At 38.5% G+C, this 25,649-nt stretch overlaps 2 protein-coding genes across 5 annotated transcripts in view; one reads left to right on the top strand and one right to left on the bottom strand.

The window, feature by feature from the left end:
- Positions 1-4,736, bottom strand: part of LOC133610479 (uncharacterized) — a 45,822-nt gene extending 41,086 nt beyond the window's left edge. Inside the window, exon 1 of the mRNA XM_061966791.2 lies at positions 4,266-4,736. Within this exon, the coding sequence (XP_061822775.1) occupies positions 4,266-4,736 (471 nt within the window). The remainder of the gene's footprint in view (positions 1-4,265) is intronic.
- A 7,692-nt stretch (positions 4,737-12,428) lies between these two features.
- The window catches only part of bag6l (BCL2 associated athanogene 6, like), a 57,170-nt gene continuing 43,949 nt past the window's right edge, over positions 12,429-25,649 (top strand). For 3 of the 4 annotated variants that reach the window (XM_061966787.1, XM_061966789.1, XM_061966785.1), the window contains exons 1-7: positions 12,429-12,523; positions 12,861-12,945; positions 16,503-16,620; positions 21,244-21,458; positions 21,809-21,880; positions 21,971-22,078; positions 22,973-23,166. In XM_061966787.1, the coding sequence (XP_061822771.1) occupies positions 12,865-12,945; positions 16,503-16,620; positions 21,244-21,458; positions 21,809-21,880; positions 21,971-22,078; positions 22,973-23,166 (788 nt within the window). In that variant the 5' untranslated portion in view covers positions 12,429-12,523; positions 12,861-12,864. Of the gene's footprint in view, positions 12,524-12,559; positions 12,719-12,860; positions 12,946-16,502; positions 16,621-21,243; positions 21,459-21,808; positions 21,881-21,970; positions 22,079-22,972; positions 23,167-25,649 lie in introns of those variants that run through there. The other variant, XM_061966786.1, reaches the window with a different exon arrangement.

The following is a 25,649-nucleotide window of genomic DNA, read 5'->3' as shown; positions in this document are numbered from 1 at the left end:
ACACATATACAGGAATATCTCAGAAAATTAGAATATTGTGATAAAGTTCTTTATTTTCTGTAATGCAATTAAAAAAACAAAAATGTCATACATTCTGGATTCATTAAACAACTGAAATATTGCAAGCCTTTTATTATTTCAATATTGCTGATTATGGCATACAGCTTAAGAAAACTCAAAAATCGTATCTCAAAAAATTGAATATTTCCTTAGACCATGTAAAAAAAAAAAGATTTATAACAGCAAAAGAAAATCAAACATTTGAAAATGTCAATTAATGCATCTCTCTTAATCTCTTGGTACACCGCTGCATTGACTCTAGACTTGATGAAACACAGTAGACCAACACCAGCAGCTGACATGGCTCCCCAAACCATTGCTGACTGTGGGAACTTCACACTGGATTTCAAGCAACTTGGATTTTGCTCCTCTCCAGCCTTCCTCCAGCCTCTAGCACCTTGACTTCCAAATGAAATACAAAACTTGCTTTCGTCTGAAAACAGGACTCTGGACCACTCTGCAACTGTCCAGTGCTTCTTTTCCATAGCCCAAGTCATACGCTTCTAAAGATTTTAGAGCACTACATGCTTCCATCTGTTGAAAAGCTCTATGGAGATGATGGTTTCATTTTCCAGCATGATCTGGCACCTGCCCACAGTGCCAAAACCACCAGTAACTGGTGTACTGACCATGGCATTACTGTCCTCGATTGGCCTGCCAACTCCCCTGACCTGAACCCTATAGAGAATTTGTGGGGTATTGTGAAGAAGAAGCTGAAAGACACCAGACCCAATAATGCAAATGAGCTAAAGGCCGCTATAGAAGCATCCTGGGCATCCATAACACCTCAGCAATGCCACAGGCTGATTGCCTCCATGCCACGCCACATTGATGCAGTAATCCGTGCAAAAGGATTCCCAACCAAGTACTGAGTGCATTAATTGACATTTTCAAATGTTTGATTTTGTTTTGCTGTTATAAATCTTTTTTTTTTACTTGGTCTGAGGAAATATTCTAATTTTTTGAGATACGATATTTGAGTTTTCTTAAGCTGTATGCAATAATCAGCAATATTAAAATAATAAAAGGCTGGCAATATTTCAGTTGATGTGTAATGAATCCAGAATGTATGTCATGTGTTTTTTTAATTGCATTACAGAAAATAAAGAACTTTATCACAATATTCTAATTTTCTGAGACAGTCCTGTATATATACACATACGTACACACACACACATATATATATATATATATATATATATATATATATATATATATATATATATATATATATATATATACAATATATATATATATATATATATATATATATACACATATATATATATACACACACACACATATATACATACACATATACACACACATTATATATACATATATAATATATATATACACATATATATATATATATATATATATATATATATATATATATATTTTATATATATATATATATATATATATATATATATATATATATATATATATATATATATATATATATAACTTCTTCCGCTTATCCGAGGTCGGGTCGCGGGGGCAGCAGTCTAAGCAGGGAAGCTCAGACTTCCCTCTCCCCAGCCATTTCGTCCAGCTCTTCCCGGGGGGATCCCGAGGCGTTCCAAGGCCAGCCGGGAGAGATAGTCTTCCCAACGTGTCCTGGGTCTTCCCCGTGGCCTCCTATCGGTCAGACATGCCCGAAACACCTCCCTAGGGAGGCGTTCGGGTGGCATCCTGACCAGATGCCCGAAACACCTCATCTGGCTCCTCTCGATGTGGAGGAGCATCAGCTTTACTTTGAGCTCCTCCCGGATGACAGAGCTTCTCACCCTATCTCTAAGGGAGAGCCCCGCCACCCGGCAGAGCAAACTCATTTCGGCCGCTTGTACCCGTGATCTTGTCCTTTCCGTCATAACCCAAAGCTCATGACCATAAGTGAGGATGGGAACGTAGATCGACCGGTAAATTGAGAGCTTTGCCTTCCGGCTCAGCTCCTTCTTCACCACAACGGATTGATACAGCGTCTGCATTACTGAAGACGCCGAACCGATCCGCCTGTTGATCTCACTATCCACTCTTCCCTCACTCGTGAACAAGACTCCGAGGTACTTGAACTCCTCCACTTGGGGCAAGATCTTCCTCCCCATGGCACTTCACCCTTTTCCGGGCGAGAACCATGGACTCGGACTCATGTATATATATCCATCCATCCATCCATTTTCTACCGCTTATTCCGTTCAGGGTCGCGGGGGGCACTGGAGCCTATCTCAGCTACAATCGGGCGGAAGGCGGGGTACACATATATATATATATATATATATATATATATATATATATATATATATATATATATATATATATACACACATATACATATACAGTATATATACACACACATATACATATATATAAATATACCGACTCTTAGACAAATTTTTTTCCCAATGTGGCCCCCCGAGTCAAAATAATTGCCCAGGTCTGGTCTAACAGGGGTGTGAAACATTGCTATTATTGCTGCCCTCAGAGGGCCACATAGAAAACGTGGCGGGTCACCTTAAAAGATGTGGAAGATCACATTAAATGACATGACGCACCACATTGAATGATGAGCAGGCCACTTTAGATTATGTGGCAGACCACGTTGTGCCTCGTTAAATGGCATGATGTGGCAGGCTACATTGAATGATGCGGCAGGCCGTATAAATCATGTGGCCTAAACCACATTGGTTTGCCTGATGGTAGTATCCAGGGCCGGCCCGTGGCATAGGCCGTATAGGCAAATGCTAAGGGCGCTGTCCATCAGGGGGCGCCACGCCAGTGCCACAAATGTTGGAGAAAAAAAAAAAAAGTTGGTACTATTATTTCTAAATACAAAAAATAATCCCACGTTAATTAAAATGCAAAGTAAAGCCTATATAATAGAAATATTATTTGTTACAATATTACGCCCCCCCCCCCCCCCCCCCCCCCCTTCCCGTATTATGACTCTTTTTGGACGTCACCACATCAAAAAATCAACACAAGATGTCAAAACGGCCAAAACTGTCAGGTGCCCAGGGAAGAAAAAAGAGAAAAGAAGAGGAGGAGAAACGAGAAAAAGACAGAGGTAGCAGGTAGGTAACGTTAGCCTACATGAAATTATTTGTCTGTTACAGAATGTGATAGTAACCTGGCTTTTTAGCATTAAGCTAATGTTACATGATTCGGCAATTGCTAATCAATAAGTAGCTAGTTCTGTTTTAACATCGGGTTAATATTGTGGAGGGGGCTAAATTGTTATGGAAAATAATAATGTAACGTTAGGTAATTACAGTACTCCCACCTTACATTCCTCAGGGACATTTGTATTAGATCTTTTAAGCAGGTGTTATTGCCTTCTGGTTAGCTAATGTTTGCCCTGCAGGTAATAGTCACTTTTCCACCCCTTTATATATTAGGTATAGTTGTAAGCCTAGTTGTTAAAGTGCACATCATTAATGTTAATTAAGCAATATGTATGTAAAAAATATTGTATTTCATATATTCATTTTTTATTTTTTGCATTCATTTATTTATTCATATTTTTTTTATCTTGTTAACTATTCTGATTGTTAATTTGCTTTCTTTAAGTAAAAAAAAGGTCAAAGACAAAGCTATTCGGTTTCTTGTGAGTATATACACTTCACTGCCGATGTGGGGGGGCGCCACCTAAAATCTTGCCTAGGGCGCCAGATTGGTTAGGGCCGGGCCTGGTAGTATCAGTATATGATTGATACTTGAATGATCATATCAATATTTTCATTTTTTCAAAATCTTTTTGGTGTTTTCTGTTGACTTTGTTTTGCTCAAACAAGTACTGTTTATAATGAAAGAGAGTACGGATATAGTTAAATATGTTGTTAAACTGTCAAAAGCACTCACCAAAAAAAAATTTAGATATTGTATATCGGCCAATCTCACTCACGGATGATCGTATCGGAATCAACAGCATAACATTTTGATTGGAACATCCCTGGTCACAAAATTTTCCCGAGTCCTTAAATGCCTGATTTGGAGTAATATGCTGCATCAGTCCTTAGTTTAACGGTCCGTTGAAACAAGGTAATGTGAAACACAAGCGGAACTGAAGCAACAATTTAGTTAATTTGAGTCACTATAAAAATCTAAATCGATCCTTAATGTACAATATGAATATAAATCTATCAACAGTGCGTTGAAAAATCAATATAAAATACAGATGCAAATCTTGACTTGTGACATACCTGACCAAACAGGCTCTTGAGGTACACTTTTGCAGCTGACAGTTTGGCTAGATGCTGATGCCGATGCGAGGATTTGGAGTACTGTTTGGAGTAGGACGAAGGAAGCAGGTTGTCTCTGTCCAGACTCTTTGAATTTCTCTTGGCCGCAGAGGCCAACTGGCTGTCACTGTATGTCCTGGACCCTTCATCAATTGAACACACATCAAGCAGGCTCATTTTCTGTTGCCCCAGTTCAAGCAGGTTTTCCACACTGACACTCTGCTCCTTTATCAGTTTCTTCTTCACAGGTGTGCAAGAATTGGGCTTCTGGATCATAGGAGGCGTCTCTGCGCTCATCCCCTCAAGCTCATCTTTCACATCACATGTGCCAGATTCCCGGCAGTTATAGTCTGACATCTCTGGAGCCAACTTTCTCCAGGAACTTGAGTCAATATCCAGGAGGGATCCCTCGGAGCTGAATTTACGCAGCATGGTGGCCACGTACCAGATGACTGGACAAAGTTGTGAAAGGAAGGAAGCGCTGCAAAGCAACAAGAAAAAGGGGGTGGATTTACTGCGAGGCAACGGCATGTTGGATGAAGCTGATTTAGGGAAGTCGGACAGTGAGTCACAGTAAGAATTTGTGTTTGTGGAGCCACAGCCGGAATTATTAGCTCAATTCTGTGAATGCAAGAAATAATTTGGGTGAATAATTCCAACATTCTTCTGGTGCTACTTTTTTTCGTGAAACAAGTGGTTCTGTGATGCAGCAGTTATAAAGCCATTTATTACCTGGGCATCCGTTTTGGGTTGGGCTCTATGGGTGGGTGGGGCCGTACTTTGGCTCCCGCACACACCGGGAGACAAATATATTGTACATACATACTCACATACACATACTTATTCATACATATTAATACACACCTACGTATATTCATTCATTAATACATAAGTACCCGCACACATTGGTACTTACCCATATTCATAGGTACCTACGCTCCCAAATACAAACCCTGTTTCCATTTGAGTTGGGAAATTGTGTTAGATGTAAATATAAACGGAATACAATGATTTGCAAATCATTTTCAACCCTTATTCAATTGAATGCACTACAAATACAAGATATTTGATGTTCAAACTCATAAACTTTTTTTTTTTTTGCAAATAATAATTAACTTAGAATTTCATGGCTGCAACACGTGCCAAAGTAGTTGGAAAGGGGCATGTTCACCACTGTGTTACATGGCCTTTCCTTTTAACAACACTCAGTAAACGTTTGGGAACTGAGGAGCAGTGTTGGGACTAACGCGTAACAAAGTAACGCGTTACTGTAACGCCGTTAGTTTCGGCGGTAACTAGTAATCTAACGCGTTATTTTTTTTTTATTCAGTAATTTAGTTACCGTTACTGCGTTATTTTACGTTACTTTTGATGTAGTATCGGCTAGAAACAGAAGCGCTGCGGCTTCCTCTGTCACAAGCCGGAGAGAAGAAAAGAGGCGCGGTCTATGTGTGTGTGTGTGTGGGGGGGGGGGGGGGGGGGGTGATCCGCGGTTTGATATATGAAACAAACAAAAAAAAGTTGTTGGCACGTTCAGTCCACACACAGCGTGGTCATGGCGAGCGGAGTAACGGAGGAGCTTGAACGCCCCCGCCATTGAATCGGTGTGTTTATAAGTGCAGACTCGGTTGTGCAAAACGAGGGTTTTAAACACATGCTGAACGTGCTTGAACCACGTTACGACATCCCGTCGCGCACCCACTTCAGCAATAAGATTGTGCCAGATCCTTATGAGCAGGAGAAGAAAAAAGTTGTGGATGAACTATCCCGAGCATCATCTGTTGCGCTCATGACAGACGGGTGGACGTCCAGCGGAACTATATGGGTTGTACTTATGGGTTGTACTTATATAGCGCTTTTCTACCTTCAAGGTACTCAAAGCGCTTTGACACTACTTCCACATTTACCCATTCACACACACATTCACACACTGATGGAGGGAGCTGCCATGCAAGGCGCTACCAGCACCCATCATATACCATATAAGCGCTCACTTCATCACAGCAGACTGGGAGATGAGAAGACACGCCCCCTCTACGAGAGTCACCTTGCGCAGGTGCTGACACAAGCAGTGGAGGAATGGAAGATAAAGATATCCCAGTCACACGTGATAATGCCAAAAATCAAATAATTACAGAGAATGAGGCAGGACTGGGACCACAGATAGGTGCTTTGCACATGTAGTGAATTTGGCATCACAGAAGGGAATCTCAGTCAATAGGATGGAGCGCCTCTTTGGGAGGATCAGGAAGGTTTCTTACTTCCACCCAAGCACAACAGCTGCTCATGTGCTTAAGACAAAGCAAGAAATGCTAAAGCTGCCTGCTCATACATGATGTCCCAACGAGGTGGAACTCCACTTATGATATGTTGGAGCAGCAGGCAGCTATATACTCTGCATTGACCCACAACACCCTGAAGACAAATGTCACCCTGTCTGATGATGATGTGAGAGTGGCAGATGAGGTCCTCCAGGTGCTTAAACCCCTCAAAAGTGTTCCATCTCTACTGAGCACTGAAACTTCACCATCTGTGTCAATGATCCTGCCACTGAAAACAAGTATTCTACAATCCATGGCTCCAAGTGTGGAAGACAGCAGCATCACTCCAGATGTCAGGCTTTATTTCACTACCTATGTTTCAAGGAAGATGATGTTTCTTCTTATGTTGCACTTAAACTTGTTTGTTATTAATGGTCATTGGTCCAAGTTTAAAGAAAGGAGGAATGCCTTTTTATGTTGCACTGTTTTTCATTAATTATGTTAAAAGGAAAATAAAAATGCATGTCAAGTTGATCAACAGATTGTATTATTCTCCAGTGCAATAACAGTACTGAAATGAAGGCAAAAAGGGCATTAATGGGAGCTTTAAAAAAAAAGAAGAAATAAATAAGTAACTAAATAGTTACTTTTCACAGTAACGCATTACTTTTTGGTGTAAGTAACTGAGTTAGTAACTGAGTTACTTTTGAAATAAAGTAACTAGTAACTGTAACTAGTTACTGGTTTTCAGTAACTAACCCAACACTGCTGAGGAGACACATTTTTTAAGCTTCTCAGGTGGAATTCTTTCCCATTCTTGCTTGATTCATTCCAGCTTAAGTTGTTCAACAGTCCGGGGGTCTCTGTTGTGGTATTTTAGGCTTCATAATGCGCCACACATTTTCAATGGGAGACAGGTCTGGCCTACAGGCAGGCCAGTCTAGTACCCGCACTCTTTTACTATGAAGCTACGTTGATGTAACACGTGGCTTGGCATTGTCTTACTGAAATAAACAGGGGCGTCCATGGTAACGTTGCTTGGATGGCAACATATGTTGCTCCAAAACCTGTATGTACCTTTCAGCATTAATGGCGCCTTCACAGATGTGTAAGTTACCCATGTCTTGGGCACTAATACACCTCCATACCATCACAGATGCTGGCTTTTCAACTTTGCGCCTATAACAATCCGGATGGTTCTTTTCCTCTTTGGTCCGGAGGACACGACGTCCACAGTTTCCAAAAACAATTTGAAATGTGGACTCGTCAGACCACAGAACACTTTTCCACTTTGTATCAGTCCATCTTAGATGAGCTCAGGCCCAGCGAAGCCGACGGCATTTCTGAGTGTTGTTGATAAACGGTTTTCACCTTGCATAGGAGAGTTTTAACTTGCACTTACAGATGTAGCGACCAACTGCAGTTACTGACAGTGGGTTTCTGAAGTGTTCCTGAGCCCATGTGGTGATATCCTTTACACACTCATGTCACTTGTTGATGCAGTACAGCTGACGGATCGAAGGTCACGGGCTTAGCTGCTTACGTGCAGTGATTTCTCCAGATTCTCTGAACCCTTTGATGATATTACGGACCGTAGATGGTGAAATCCCTAAATTCCTTGCAATAGCTGGTTGAGAAAGGTTTTTCTTAAACTGTTCAACAATTTGCTCACGCATTTGTTGACAAAGTGGTGACCCTCGCCCCATCCTTGTTTGTGAATGACTGAGCATTTCATGGAATCTACTTTTATACCCAATCATGGCACCCACCTGTTCCCAATTAGCCTGCACACCTGTGGGATGTTCCAAATAAGTGTTTGATGAGCATTCCTCAACTTTATCAGTATTTATTGCCACCTTTCCCAACTTCTTTGTCACGTGTTGCTGGCATCAAATTCTAAAGTTAATGATTATTTGCACAAAAAAAAAATGTTTATCAGTTTGAACATCAAATATGTTGTCTTTGTAGCATATTCAACTGAATATATGAATATATAATAATGATTTGCAAATCATTGTATTCCGTTTATATTTACATCCAACACAATTTCCCAACTCATATGGAAACGGGGTTTGCACATACACAAATACAGTACATACATACACACACACATTCACAGTACAAACATACATATACACATACTGTACATATACAAGCACATATGCATACATACATTCATGCATATAATCACGTTTCATCCATCCATCCATTTTCTACCACTTGTCCCTGATGGGGTTGCAAGGGGTGCTGGAATCAAACATGTTTGATTATGCTCCCCTACGGGAAACTGGGTAAAACACGGCACACTGACAAAGCTTAACCTATTGTTACTATAACAATCTACAAGGTCAGTATAGTTCGCTTCTCTTTCTTCCCCTCCATTTCTCTGCTTTCTTTTGTATTTCAAATGACATTGCATATATTTATTGTTGCATTTGAAACAATTGCATTGTTGATAATAGAGGTAATTATTGTTATTATTCATTATCAATTGAGCTATTTCTATTGGTATTTTCATTGCTCCATTTGTAGTGCAATAATTCATTATTCATTGTAATTTCTGTGTTATTAATATTTACTCCACTATCTGCTTCTTTGCTATCACTTTTCGTATCATTTTTGTTCATATTGTATTTGCTGATGCTGTTCTGTTGTTGTTGTTATTGTTGTGTTTGTTGTTGTTGTTGTACTCTGTCTTATCGCCCTCTTGTCCCCGCAATTTCCTCCTCCGTCTTCCTTTTTTTCTCTTTCTATCCCCTCCTGCTCCAGTCCGGCTGCGCCAAACAATATAAATCCATTTAATAAAGTCAAATACAAATAAGGCAACAAGAGAAGTATCCCACACTTCTCTTTTGTAAAGTAAATCTGAACTGCAAATATGCGCATCTACATCAACAATATGATTTGCCTGAGTAGTTGTGAGTTCAAACCCCGGCCGAGTCATACCAAAGACTAAAAAAATGGGACCCATTACCTCCCGGCTTGACACTCAGCATCAAGGGTTGGAATTGGGGGTTAAATCACCAAAAATGATTCCCGGGCGCGGCCACCGCTGCTGACCGCTGCTCCCCTCACCTCCCAGGGGGTGATCAAGGGTGATGGGTCAAATGCAGAGAATAATTTCGCCACACCTAGTGTGTGTGTGACAATCATTGGTACTTTAGTACCAAGTGTCTATATTAGCCTACTATCAAAGGCTGACGCAAATCTTCGTTGACAGAAATGTTCTATTTACATTTTTATTCTATACATGTTTGCAACATTGGTAACCATTAGTAAAATGAAGGCTTCTCAGAAGGTGAGATAACTTCTGGAAATTACTGGCTCAGAATGGCCAAAGATATAGATGTGTGTGTCCAAGTTTAAGGAAACGGCAGGCTGTCTTCTTCTAATGGATTTATTACAATCTTTGCAAGCGAGGTGATGTTTGCTGTGGTCTGGAACAACATGGCACACAAACAACTATGAGAAATACAGCCAATATTACATGCAGATAATGTGTCATGAGACATGCAAATATAAATTAAATACGGAGAGGACATAAGTAAAGTAAATTAAATGAGCTCAAATATACCTACAAACGAGACACAATGATGCAATATGTACATACAGCTAGCCTATATAGCATGTTAGCATCGATTAGCTTGCAGTCATGGATTGACCAAATATGCCTTATTAGCACTCCAACAAGTCAATAACATCAACAAAGTTCACCTTTGTGCATTCACACACAGTATAAAACGTTTGGTGGACAAAATGAGACAAAGGAGTGGCATTAAACACGTCTGTCTGTCTTTCATCGGAGAAAGTTGTACATGTAAACAAACTATGATGAGTTCAACGATCGCTGAAATTAGTTGGACAAAACGGTGCTTGCCAAATACTCTCATCAGTGAGGCATGTTTAATATAAACAGTGGGATTACTAACAATTAGGAAGGTCTGTGTCATGTTTGTTCTCCTACAGAAAATATATCAAAACAAAAAATATATTTGTTCTTCTTCATCTTTTTCCATTTTCACACATCTCTGGCTCTTTAGCACCGCGGTTTGCTGACCCCCGCAGTAGGACAGAAATGTTCAAAACAATTGAGAAAACATGCAAATAAAATACCAAAAAAAGGAAACAATTACTTAAAGCAGGGGTCCCCAAACTACGGCCCGCGCCCCCCAGCATCCAAAATCCGCCCCACAGGAAAAGTTAAGAAAAAAAGTGTTTATTTATTTTATATTTCTTTTTTTTTTTTCATCTTTCCTTTCTAATCCATTTTCTACCGCTTGTTACCCTTGGTGTCTCCTAGCCGCTCAGGCAAATCATATTGTCTAAAAATGAATTTTCTCATCGATAACATGACAATGTTAAATGTTGATGAACATCAATGTTAATTGATGTTAAATGACAAAACGGATTATAAAGATATATATATATATATATATATATATATATATATATATATATATATATATATATATATATATATATATATACATATATACTCCGGCCAAATTTTTTTAACCCAATGCGACCCCCGAGTCAAAAAGTTTGGGGACTCCTGACTTAAAGCAACAGTATCATTAATAGTTGTTCCAGGTTTTTGATCCAAAACATTGAAAGAGAACATTTGAAAATAAAAAAATACATTTTAGAATTGTTTTTTAGCATTTCTCGAAACTTATGAATCAATTTGGAATTGGAAATTGAATGTTAATCGATTTTTTGAGCACCCTTATTATTTATACAGACATTTTTGTCTAGCGATATGTCTCCTAAAATGACAAAGAAAATTATGTTACGACAGGAGCTATCTGGTAAAAGGCTTGATTCAGTTCCAGTTTAGTCTTTATTTGAAGGGACAATGCACAGAAACATTAAGATCAAAGACAGATATGTTCTGTACCAGATTATAGCTAAATAGCTCATTTCCATCTGCAGTCCTTTCAATTACTATAACACCGCGCATAAATCAACATGGCAACATACGTTTCAGACTAAAATACATTGTTTTAAAAACAATGAAAAATGTGTTGAATGGGTCACCTTTTCGTCCTGGAGTTTTATGCTCTTCCCGTTGCAGACCTTTTAAAAGTTCCTGTTGATCTCAGGATCGGCAAGTGCGTGGATTGTAGGCTCAGAGTCCGGCAAAGTGACTTTTGAGTCGCCTTCAAAAGCTCGTTAAATACTGTCAGCAAAGAGCTCTGTCACATTACACCTACTGTCCTCCTCATTAAAGATGCCAGCAGATGTTAAACGGGGACAACCTCGTAGTGACGGCAGACGCGAGGAAAAAAGTTCCGCAAAGTTGTTAGTTTTTTTTCTCACGGTGTCACATGAGATAGGAACAGACACGTTATTCCTTCTCACGACTGCCACCACACCTTCACTTCTGTCTGAACTTGTCCGCGGGTGCGCGCGCACGCCCCTACACGCACACGCACGCACACATACACACACAGGCGCGCGCGCGCGGGTCATGGCAACCCATTGAGTCGGAAGCAATACAGGAACGTCATCGCACCACATTAGTCATATTACAAATATTGCTACTTCACTAAACATCTGATTGATAGATAAATAGATACTTAGATAGATGAACCTTTATTGTCTGTTACAAAACAGTAATTCATCTTTGACTGTCTCTAAAACTATATTACAGGACAGAACAATACGAGATAAAAAAACAAAAAAACAGACATCGATAGATCGGTTATGTATTGGTCGCATGCAAATGGTCATGTAAATAATTCAACGAAAATAATCACTCGAATAAATATTTGCAAAAATCAAGACTGATTAGGCTGTTTATGAAAATACATTTGGAAAACTTTGGACACGTTAACGGAAAGACGCTCAGGCATGAAACGGACGCCTTTGATGACGTCATTTCGGGTCCATTGACGTCACGGTGTTTTATTTTAGGGCACCAGCGACTCACTAATTTGACCAAGCTGCGTTATCAAGGTGTAATTTTTTCCTATAAATGTTGTCTAGCGTATTGTTCTTCAAGGTGTTATTCATAGCCCAAACCGGATTGGACAGTCGGATTATATTCGCTATGTTTGCACTGGGATACGCAAATGTTAGCTCGTCATGCTAATAACAATAACAAGGCTATGGTAGCTTTATCACAACAGTGTAATATTGTGTGCCTTTAAGGTAACATTTTATATTTAATAGCGAGTGGTCGGTGGCTTTTTTAACTAAAAAAATAGGCTGTGTGGAAAATGTTTACTCACTTGTGCTTAAATGATACAGGACGCGTGGTAACACAATAATGTCATTTTTCTCCCCCACTCAGAGATATGGCGGATTCAAGCGGTCTGACTGACGTCACAGTGAAGACTCTGGACTCGCAGAGCAGGAGCTATAAAGTCAGGGGAGAGGTATTGCTCCTGCCTTCAATAATGTTCTTTTTGCGTGCGAAACCATTCACCACAAGATCCGCAATTATAATCTAACTCATGGGTGGGCCACAGGGCTCAGTTTCAGGGCCTTGATTGTTCTCTTCTCTACACCAATTATCGTCCTAACAAACAAATAAACTAAGGTAATAAACGCTATTGCAGACTGCATTTAAATGGGACCCATTACCTTCCTGCTTGGCACTCAGCATCAAGGGTTGGAATTGGGGGTTAAATCACCAAAAATGATTCCCGGGCGCGGCCACCGCTGCTGCCCACTGCTCCCCTCACCTCCCAGGGGGTGAACAAGGGGATGGGTCAAATGCAGAGGACATATTTCACCACCTTAGTGTGTGTGACAATCATTGGTACTTTAACTTTTAACATGAACCTGCAGGGTCTTAAAAAGTCTTACATTCAATCATTTGAATTTAAGGCCTTAAAAATGTCTAAAATGTTCCTAAAATCTCATAAAAGGTATTGAAATAAGTTTTGAAAAGGTTGTAAAAATCTATTTACAATACTTTTATTTAAAACGTGCACAAACGTCAGTCTTGCTTTTAAATGTCTAGATTTTTGATGGTTCTATAATGTAACTACAATAGGCCACCTGTGCTGCTCAGTCAGAATTTATCACGCACCATCAGCTAAAGTGCTGTGCGCGTGCAGCGGTGCGTTGATACAGCTTAGCATAACAGCGGAGAAAACTGATTGAAAGCCCCACAACAAAGCTGAATCACTCGCATAAGATGGGTAAGTGCAAGTTCAAAAATGTGTGACCCCAGAACGATCAATTTAATGCTTGGTTGATGGGAACACAAAGTGTTTTCACAGTCGTCACAATTTGGGTTAGGACCCGAATGTGGAGCCATCGAGTAGGAAAGTGTTTGTAAACATGGCAGTGAAAGTGAATGGAATGATAATGCAAAAGTAAAAAAAATTGGCATATGTTAAAGTACCAATGATTGTCACACACACTAGGTGTGGTGAAATGAGTCCTCTGCATTTGACCCATCCCCTTGTTCACCCCCTGGGAGGTGAGGGGAGCAGTGGACAGCAGCGGTGCCGCGCCCGGGAATCATTTTTGGTGATTTAACCCCCAATTCCAACCCTTGATGCTGAGTGTCAAGCAGGTAGGTAATGGGTCCCATTTTTATAGTCTTTGGTATGACTCGGCCGGGGTTTGAACTCACAACCTACCGATCTCAGGGCGGACACTCTAACCACTAGGCCACTGAGTAGGTACAGTATATGTCTCTGTCAAAAGATGCTGAACTGCCACAAACACTTGCACAACTATATAAGGATCAGCCCCCCCCCCCAAAAGGAGTGTTATGTGAGTAAAGTGCCGCCAATTCCTGAAGATCAATATGATATGTTTACTGGTGAAATCATACTATTACATACAGTAAGCACATGCTAATTTATCTGTGTAGTAGTGTACTCACAGCAGTAAAACTAAAACAAACATAATTCTTGTATATCATTTATAATATTTATTCTAATAATTTCAGGTAAACTTCTTATGCCTAATATTTTCTCCAAGTTTATACAGCAACTTACATTAAAAGCTATAAAGGTTGTCTGTTTAGTGTTTACACTCAGTTTATAGTTGGGTAAGGGAAGCAAGGAAGATTTGGGAATGTCACCTTGTCATGCTTAAATAAAAATGATCCTTGTTTATAGTAATATGTTTAAAAAAAATAAAGTGACAAAAACAAGTAAAAATGTATTCATACATACCAATGAGCTGAGGGAATTTGAATTGTATCCACAATATTCTCCTCCAAATTCTGTTTTTTGCAACTTAGTCCAGTTACAGTAGTAGTACCGTATATCTGTTCATCTGTTTGCTCAATTCTGACAGCTGCAAAACACTGCAAAAGTTAACTGTTTAGCTTTAGCAAATAGGCTAACAGTCCCTTTCACAGACAATATATTGTTCTGCTCTCCTCTACCATTGCTGACGTTCTGGTTGTTGTTGTTACATGAAAACACTTACCGGTATGTATGAAATTTGAAACACACTGCATTTTTTTGCAAAAAAACAGTTCTATGGCAAACCTAAAAAATGGCTATGTTTGCTAATATTTTTTTCAATTAATTTTACAATAGAGAAGCTTCTGGTGTATTTAGTTAGTTTAACCAATTTGTTTTCCGATGTGAAAAAGTAGTAAAGTAATTCATATACTTACAATACTCTGATTTTGCTTTGTCTTTGTATTTTTTGTCCGTATGGATGTGAAATGGTCTTAAAATATATTCATTAGGGTCTTAAAGTCCTAAATTTTACTTGTTGAAACCAAAACTAGGAATGAAGCCTGTTCCACATTTTTTTGTTAAGACCAACATTTTGACATAGTTGAAGATTCCAAATACCTTGGTGTTGTATTGGATCCAACACTTGGATTAAAAAATAACTAGTAAATGTGTAATATTGTGAGATATAATCTGTCAGTTTTTAAACACATGATACATATGCCTATTATGATGCTGCATATATATTTATTTGAATTAAAATATTGTCTCTTATTTATTTATAACAAACCATCCATCCATTCATGAGGGGGCTGGAGCCTATCCCAGCTGCACTCTGGCGATAGGATTCAACAAAAAAAACTCTTAGGCGTCCTTATTGTCAGATCTTAAGGAGATATAATATATTAAGCTTTAAAGATTTCATCATGTTCTCAGATGTGCAATTCGTTTTTGAAATTCTGGATAATGCAGACCCATTGCCACTGAAGTACAAATTTCCTTGGTAGGTAATCTGCTGAAGTTTCACGGTGGGCTGGTCAGTTGTATCCAAGGCGGGATATTTGTATCCACGAAAAGCACGTGTGCACTTTAAACGTGTGCATCAATAATTATATATTTTTTAATTATCCGCTGTTTGCCGCCACACAAATCATGGCAGCCACACACCACTGCTCTCATGTGCGTTCTATTGCAGTGGTAGTGTGGAAAAGATGTCCGCATATTTAAAGTTCCTTCCATGCGGTCCAGATTAGATTTTTTAAATTAATAATACTCATTAGGCGATGGATAATCAAACTTTATTTATAAAGCGCTTTTCATACAGCGCATTCATAAAAACAACGTCCGATGACCCACATCCCACAACAACAATCACATAAACAAATACACACACACAGACGAATGCGTGGCTGAGTACAGAGGAGCCAGGTGAAAAGAAGCACTAACACAGCAACAAAATATTAATCAAAGCTTTTTTCTAATCGATATATAGTTTCAGCCCTACTATAGATAGATGTGTATTTGTAGTGGGTATGGCTATAGAAAGATAAGTGTATGGTTGAATGTACTGTGTGGATGTTGACTGAATTTTACTGTCTTAGCCCACGTGCCCAGGGTTGCTGAATCTCGTCTAAAGTGCTAGTTTTTTTTATATTACATGCTTACGCTTTGTACCTGTTAGATAACTAATAAGCTAAACTATTTTGAGTGCCCTCACCCTTCCTTATCTCGTTTAATGCCAGTTTTACTTGACCTTGTTGTTCCCATTGTTGTCTCTTTAGTTGACAGTGAAGCAGTTCAAAGAACACATAGCTCCATCAGTGGAGATCCCAGTCGACAAGCAGAGGCTCATCTACCAGGGTAAAGTGCTCCAAGATGACAGAACGCTGACAATGTACAGTAAGTAGGTCAACCCCATGTTTATGCACCACACACTGACGTCATTTTTCATCCTTTATTTGTGCACAATCATTCCTCCACAGCGAATCACTTTTTCATTAAAAGGTCAAAATGTTAAAACAAGTCCATTCAGTTATTTTCACACTGTTTCCATTTGTACATCTGCCTTATAAACTGTCAGCTTTTAAATTCTGGTGGGAAATGATTTGAAATAATTTTAAACTTGTTGAAATATTGTCTTTTTAATCGTATTTCTCTGTGCTATACAATGGTACCTCGGAGTAACTTGTGTTAGTTTGCAAAGACATACAGAGTCAAACAGTGATAATGTCATAGAGGGGCAACATAAGCTTGTTTTGTAGTAAAGACACGTGACTCAGGCAGCGTATTATTAACACGACAAGACTTGAGTCACCAAACACAGGATTTTTTAGTTTGGTCACTAAAGTCCGTGGAATGACATGCAGGTAAACATTGTTTGTTCCGTGCAATGTGTGGCCGTTCGATAACTAAGTATATTACATTTTTGTTGAAAACCAAACCATGTAAAAAATAGGGCGTACGAAAACAAACGTAGGTACTACTTCATCAGTACAGTAAAAGTGGAATACAGGAGGTCCTCGGTCATATACGAGGTCCGATACGATGGCATTGGAACATAGTAATGACAAACTGAAATATGTGATGTACCATATGAGGGAACTCTCCTGAAGGAATTAATAAAGTACTATCTATTGTAACTGTATGCATGTTCTAAATAAACCAATACCATTACCATTGTACAGTACTCAAAACTTCACTTAAATTACTAAATGATGTCTAAATGAACACATGCGTCCGGCACGCTATACACAGAACACATGCATCACATGATAAATTATCTTATACAAAGATTTAACACAAATAAATGAAATAGCAATAAAAAAAACGTCTTACTTTTATCCATGTGGTTGTCTTGCACACTGGAAGGTACATTGCAAGAGACAGGCCTATTGGGAGAAGGAAGACTCAATAATGAGACCACTACACTGCTTAGTTTGTTACCATACTTATTTAAGTATGAGGAGCAGATATTTTCATATGTTCAAAGATACCATCTCTATCCTTTATGATGCGCCACTCCAACGTCTTAGATCAGGCATGCGGCCAATTTAAGTTGGCATTTCTCCACTATCTGACAATTTTTAAGGGATGCACAATAGTTTTCTTTCAAGTCCATACCTATAACTTATTTATTAGATAAGATACAATAGAACAGGGGTCACCAACCTTTTTGAAACCAAGAGCTACTTCTTGGGTACTGATTAATGCGAAGGGCTACCAGTTTGATACACACTTAAATAAATTGCCATAAATAGCCAATTTGCTCATAATAATAACATAACTCTATGTTATTATTAATAATTAATATTATTTATCTTTGTGGAAACACTGATCATCTTAATGATTTCTCACAATAAATCTACACAGAAACGAATAAATATCAATATGCAACACTTTATTTTTATATTTTCTCTTAAGTACACATTTTTCAAATTGAACATTTTCAAATGATCACTTCTAAGACAGTCTTGTGAAATCACAATATCCCATTTTAACTAGCTAGCCACTAACATTTTTATAAAAGAGGAGAAAACACGAAAAAAATGAAAATTAAATTTTTAAACAGTTTATCTTCAATTTCGACTCTTTAAAATTCAAATTCAACCGAAAAAAAGAAGAGAAAAACTAGCTAATTGGAATATTTTTGAAAAAATTAAAAAAATAATTTTAGTAATTTTTCCTGATTAAGATTATTTTTAGAATTTTGATGACATGTTTTAAATAGGTTAACATCAATCTGCACTTTGTTAGAATATATAACAAATTGGACCAAGCTATATTTCTAACAAAGACAAATCATTATTTCTTCTAGTTTTTCCAGAACAAAAATTTTAAAAGAAATTCAAAAGACTTTGAAATAAGATTTACATTTGATTCTACAGATTTTCTAGATTTGCCAGAATAACGTTTTTGAATTTTAATCATTATAAGTTTGAAGAAATATTTCACAAATATTCTTCGTCGAAAAAACAGAAGCTAAAATGAAGAATTAGATTAAAATGTATTTATTATTCTTTACAATAAAAAAAATAAATTTACTTGAACATAGATTTAAATTGTCAGGAAAGAAGAGGAAGTAATTTAAAAGGTAAAAAGGTATATGTGTTTAAAAATCCTAAAATCATTTTTAAGGTTGTATTTTTTCTCTAAAATTGTCTTTCTGAAAGTTGTAAGAAGCAAAGTAAAAAAATAAATGCAATTATTTAAACAAGTGAAGACCAAGTCTTGGATTTTCAAATTCTATTTGAGTTTTGTCTCTCTTAATTAAAAATGTCGAGCAAAGCGAGACCAGCTTGCTAGTAAATAAATACAATTTAAAAAATAGAGGCAGCTCACTGGTAAGTGCTGCTATTTGAGCTATTTTTAGAACAGGCCAGTGGGCGACCTGGTGCCCGCGGGGCACCGCGTTGGTGACCCCTGCAATAGGATATACTTCCACAATGGAGGAATGTTGTGGTTGTAGTGAAGATTCATAAAGTCTACAAAAATAAGGGGAAGGGACATAAAAGACATTAAAAAAAGCACAGAGTTGATGCAACCAGCTACCACTTCAGCGGCGCAATTCCCAATACAGCCACCAAATGAAAACACAGCGGAAAAACAAAAAATGAGCGATAAATGATACATATTGCGTACATACGATGGCACCATGCATAGACAAACAACAAAACAAAGCCAAACAAGAACACTATCTCAACACCAACATATACCACGGTGACTGCTGCCCCACGCCATCGTCAGCACGGCCAGAAACAGGAACAGACCCAAACATACATTTGTTTTTGTTTATTTTGTGCACACTTGGAGGCAAGAAAGATTTAAAGAAAGATGGATTTGACAATTGTACCTGTATATTTGTCCTGACAAAAGCCAGTATTTTTAACGATGGTAAAGAACAGGTGGTCCAGCGCCATCACTTCCATGATGAAATCATCCCTGGGAAACTTTATGCACTTTTCAAATGCAGCGGCGATAGAAACAATTTTTTTCTTCTCCGGCTGGCTTTGGGACAGCTTCTATAATGGTCTGTATTCATATAGCGCTTTTACTATACCTGGAATGATACCCAAAGCGCTTTACATTATACATCACATTCACCCATTCACACACACACACATTCACCCACTGTAGCAGGAGGCGTCTTCAAAACACTGTCATAGTGATGCTGTTATTTCAGGTGGCTGCTAAGGTTTGATACACAATGTTTCCATCCTCTCGTAATGTTTGCAAAACATTGTGGGAAAATAGCACGCAAGGCAAGTTTATTTGTACACAAGGCAATTTCAAAGTGGTTTTACAGAAAAATGACAAGAAAGCAAAAATGAAAAAAATCATAAAATATAATCATCATAAAAACAATCGTAATTAAAATTTCAAATCAATTAGTGTAGATAAAATACTGTCATTTGTCATACGGACAAATGAAAACATTTTCAGCCTGCAAAATGCATGAAAACACTGAAGAAGTCCACATGATGGACGCCATGTTTGTTTACAGTGAGCTCAGGGGAAGTTTACCACGGCACGTAGGAGAATAGGAGCTACAGCACTGTACGGGTAATCTCGCCTCATTAAAGCGTTTATTGGCCGGTGGCGTGTGAGCAGTTTAGCGTGGAGTCAGCTCTTTTGGTCACTTTTTTGGGTCTGTTCCTGTCTCCCAGCAGAGAACACTGCAGAGGCCACCACAATGTATATGGGTATTAAGATGGTGTTTTTGTTTAATTATTTATCTATGCATGGTGCAATCGTATGTGCGCAAATTGTATTATTTGAATAATTTTTTTTCTTTTTATTGTGTTTTACTTCTCTTGCTGTATTTAAAAATGGCGCAGCTGAAGTGCCAGCTGGTTACAGAAGCTCTGTGCCTTTTTATATCCACTCAGTGGCCTAGTGGTTAGAGTGTCCGCCCTGAGATCGGTAGGTTGTGAGTTCAAACCCCAGCCGAGTCATACCAAAGACTATAAAAATGGGACCCATTACCTCCCTGCTTGACACTCAGCATCAAGGGTTGGAATTGGGGGTTAAATCACCAAAAATGATTCCCGGGCGTGGCACCGCTGCTGCTCACTGCTCCCCTCACCTCCCAGGGAGTGATCAAGGAGATGGGTCAAATGCAGAGGACAAATTTCACCACACCTAGTGTGTGTGTGACAATCATTGGTACTTTAACTTTAAGTTTTACCTTTTGGTTTAAACACTTGTGTACTTTTTTAATCTGCACATAATTTCCCAATTGTGGGATAAAATAAAGTCTATCCTATCCCATCCTAAAGTGACATCCTTACTCAGTGGAGTAACATGCGACTTAGCAACCATAGCCATGAAACATTGTGACACAAGAAACATTGTTAAATGAGAACTGCCTGTATTAGAAAACAACCTTAACTTTTCAATGCTCTGATTTAAGGCTCTAAGCACCAGGCATTGTTTTATTGAAATTGTTGACACACATCAGATATGGTACAGAATAATCTCTATAAATATTAGCTGCATTTACAAATGTACTATTTTCTCTCTCAGATGTGGATGGAAAGGTTATTCATCTGGTGGAACGAGCGCCACCCGAAAGTCCCATCTCTGGCTTAGGGGGTGCGGGCGTATCCAATGGCGTGGCAGAGACCAGCAGCAGCCATGTTTCCACTTCCTCCCAGGGCGAACCCCATGACCGTAACAACTACGTAATGCTCGGGACGTTTAACCTGCCTTTCAATGTCACGGAACCGCAGCAGATACAGGTGCGCTTGGCATTAACAAGACAAAACTGCATTTCAACATCAAACTTTTATTAATTATACCGGCAATGTTTAGGTAACGTTTAACTATGTTTAACTGGCATACAAGTATAGAGATAAATTGTATATCAAAACAAAATAAAATTACAAACTACTTACCTTTTGAATACGTTTGTCGTTTATTGTTCATATTGGACTAAGTAAGCAGCAGACATTTCTGGTGTTGCAGTAAAACTACAATTCTGATTCTATAGTGATTAGTACATTTTCCTCTTTTCCATCACTAGCAGTCTTTTATTGTAGCTGGGGTGTTTTTCATAGCCACCCTATGACTCCTGAATTTTGTTTTTCAGATGTCTGTGCAGCAAATGATGGCTGGAGTCAGTGAGCCAGGAAGGACCACCAGGGTCAGCACTCAAGCAGGGGTAAAGGCTTAAAATTTTCACTACAAATGTTTTTCAAATACTGTACTGAATCACTGGTACTGTAAAACTGAAGGTCATTTGTGGGTACAGAACGTGCAGAGTCACTTGGGCCAGTCAGTGCAGAGTGAGGCTCGGATGAGGCTCCAGCTCGCTCAGATCTTGCTGCGGAACGCTGACACTCTGATCCACAGACTGGAGGTACTCTCTTCCTCTTGAACGAGCTTGTTGGTTTTTTTTAGCTCTGGAGTCCTTCACTATTACTCTAATTTTGAAAACGGACATGTCCTGTTTTTGACGTGTGTTTTTGGTCTATTTCTTGTGTCAGAGTTACACATTTCAGAAAAAAATAATATATTTAGTGTGTGCAAAATTGCCCAGTGTGTTTACACTAGTATAAGTTTCTCTATACAAAAGGAGCAATCTTTTTTTTTTTTTTTAGGAATTTGCAACAAAAATGTCGCAAGTTGAACTGAACTCAGGGGCCGGTATGGCGTCATTCCCAGCCAGATTCCTACCCGTATACCTTGTAGCAGTTTGCTAAAACACAGGTTTATTTTTTGGAAAATATGTTCTTAACAGATGAATGCGTAGTGAACTGATAATGACGAGAGAGCATTATTGTTGCTTGCGTCATGGGTTTTTATTATAGCTGTAGACTAACCAGTTTTACTTGTTAATAGCAGGACAAGTCATTTTTATTTGACAGTTAGTCATGATTTTTTCATTGACTACTTTGTTGGGAAAATGTTAAAAATAGAAATAGCACTTTTTGTAGAACGTACAGTAGTTTGCAGTATTTCTTATTTTTATTAGCGAAATAAATACATAGGCTTACAATAAAGTAAAGGGTTCTTTCATTACACAAACTGTGATTTGACATTCGTTCGAGGGAAGAGCTGCTGCATGAATTAGTATCAGTTAATATCATATTGGGACAGGGCAGGACAGTATCTACATATACCATATTGGTAAGAAAGCCAATATGGAGCATCTCTAATTTTAATGTATTTTTAATGTTGCGCATAATAATTAAAAATGAATGACTGTGAATTTGTTTGGATTTTGATGGGTGTTACTGTTTTTGCATTGAAGGGGGTGTCCAGTGGCAGCAGTTTCCAGACAGAGTCAGAAGTACAAACCTCCTCTTCATCCTTGCCTGTATCGCCCTCCTCGGCCGTAGTTGCTCAAGCATTACCGCCGACGGATGCCAACATTCCTCCTCCTGCTGCGGCATCATCTTCCACCTCCACACAGACTGAACAAGCACACAACACACAACCTAATAAGTAAGTCACTCCATAAGTGTTAATCAAAGGGGTGCCAGGCATAAAAAAAAAAAATAGACCTAAAAATTTGCGATCATCAGTCTTCACTATAACGTCAATTTCGTCCCTTCATTGACATTCACGGCACCCGGCAATCTTGTGAGATGATGCTAGCTGCTGCTAGCTCAATAGGAAGAAAGAAAACGACCTGGGTTTTGTCAACTTTCTCTGATTCCTCAAAAAAAGCTATCAGTAGCATAAAACAGTGATTAAAACAAAAATGTAAGCTATACTATTATATACTTCATTTTGCTGTAATTGTCTACATACTACTGTCCGTTAATATACAATACAAACTTTGTCATGCTGTACAGTAATTGTTTACATGCTTACTATCTGTTTAATATACAATGTGAAAGGGCTGGACATCCATCCATCCATCCATTTCCTACCGCTCTTCCCTTTTGGGGTCGCGGGGGGTGCTGGAGTATATCTCAGCTGCATTCGGACGGAAGGCGGGGTACGCCCTGGACAAGTCGCTACCTCATCACAGGGCCAAAACAGATAGACAGACTCACATTCACACACTAGGGCAATTTAGTGTTGCCAATCAGCCTATCCCCAGGTGCATGTTTTTGGCGGTGGGAGGAAGCCGGAGTACCCGGAGGGAACCCACGGAGTCACGGGGAGAACATGCAAACTCCACACAGAAAGATCCCGAGCCCGGGATTGAACCCAGGACTAGGTCTGGACAATTTATAAAATTTTAATGTCCATTTCGATTATGAAAATACAATAATCGAAAAATACGATTACCGTATTTTTCGGAGTATAGGTCGCTCCGGAGTATAAGTCACACCGGCCGAAAAGGCATAATAAAGAAGGAAAAAAACATATATAAGTCGCACTGGAGTATAAGTCACATTTTTGGGGGAAATGTATTTGATAAAACCCAACACCAAGAATAGACATTTGAAAGTCAATTTAAAATAAATAAAGAATAGTGAACAACAGGCTGAATAAGTGTACGTTATATGACGCATAAATAACCAACTGAGAACGTGCCTGGTATGTTAACGTAACATATTATGGTAAGAGTCATTCAAATAACTATAACATAGAAAATGCTATACGTTTACAAAACAATCTGTCACTCCTAATCGCTAAATCCGATGAAATCTTATACGTCTAGTCTCTTACGTGAATGAGCTAAATAATAGTATTTGATATTTTACGGTAATGTGTTAATAATTTCACACATAGGTCACTCCTGAGTATAAGTCGCACCCCCAGCCAAACTATGAAATAAACTGCGACTTATTGTCCGAAAAATACGGTAATAGGCCGCACAAAGTGCATGCAAATTCCGGAGCTTGTCAGTGAAACAAATGAGGAGCGAATGACTGACAAAAGAGCACGTCTAATAGAAGTTTGGGATGTCACCATGGTTGCTACTTTTTATATGATGAAGTGCTAGTATGCCTAATCAATAATCACTAAACTCAACAAAAAAGTAAGGCATCATTTCCGTGTTCAATGTAACGGCGGACGGAGTTGCATAATTGGCCAATAAAACGTAAACGGAAGAGAAGAAAACATTTTTGTGGAAAATAATGTGTCCGATAGCGCTCATTTATCCCCGACACACTGAACCACGGCCGCCCCGTCCTGATAAACAATGTTAATGTCGAGACGGTCACTTTAAACAGAGACTAAACTACGAAGCGAAAGCTTACAAGAACAATCCATACACCCACAACACATCTCATCTGCTTTTTGTTGTAACGACATCATCCATTTAACAACAACGATCAAACAGCGGTCGCAACTTTAGAGGCACTCTCTTTTTATCTTAATTTTATTTTTTTAACAGCCTCAATCAAGTGAGTCGCCTTCTTACTCTTCAAACTGAAAACAACAGTACAGCACACTTCCCCCCTTCACAATAATATCACAATGCGCCACATCCGGTCTGACTGCGCTAACCAAATAAAGGTTTCAAAAAAGTACCTTAAACACAAATTGCACTTAAAGCACCTGATACATTTACAAATTGATTATGCTTTGACCTAAATTACTGGTCCAAATTGTCCAAAAAAGTATTGCCCCAATAATTGTGAGGATTTTTGCATTTAAATAACAAACATTTGATAAAATTTTATTTTACACAAAAAGCACACACTCTACGGTGATAAAATAAGTGTAAAAGGTAAAAAAAAGGAATTAAAAACAAAACGAGGGAAAAAAAGAATTTTCTTGTTTTTTATATTGCTATTATGTAAATGTATTGTTATTGCTAATATTATTATTTTACTTGTTATTTATTCCTTGCTAATTTATAGCCAGTTTTTTTTTATTTTTTTAACTATATTCAAAATTGAGTTTATTTATATTGTTATCAACGTGTCTGTTACTACATTATATATAGACTCGCACTGTGTACATAAAACGTTGCTGGAGGGTTTTGAAGTTGTTTTAGAGTGCTCTGGAGGCTACAATGGTGA

The sequence above is a fragment of the Nerophis lumbriciformis genome, linkage group LG11 (assembly GCF_033978685.3).
Source record: "Nerophis lumbriciformis linkage group LG11, RoL_Nlum_v2.1, whole genome shotgun sequence".
Lineage (NCBI taxonomy): Eukaryota > Metazoa > Chordata > Actinopteri > Syngnathiformes > Syngnathidae > Nerophis > Nerophis lumbriciformis.
Note: the sequence above shows the minus strand (reverse complement) of the source record. Positions and strands in the feature narration are given on the sequence as shown.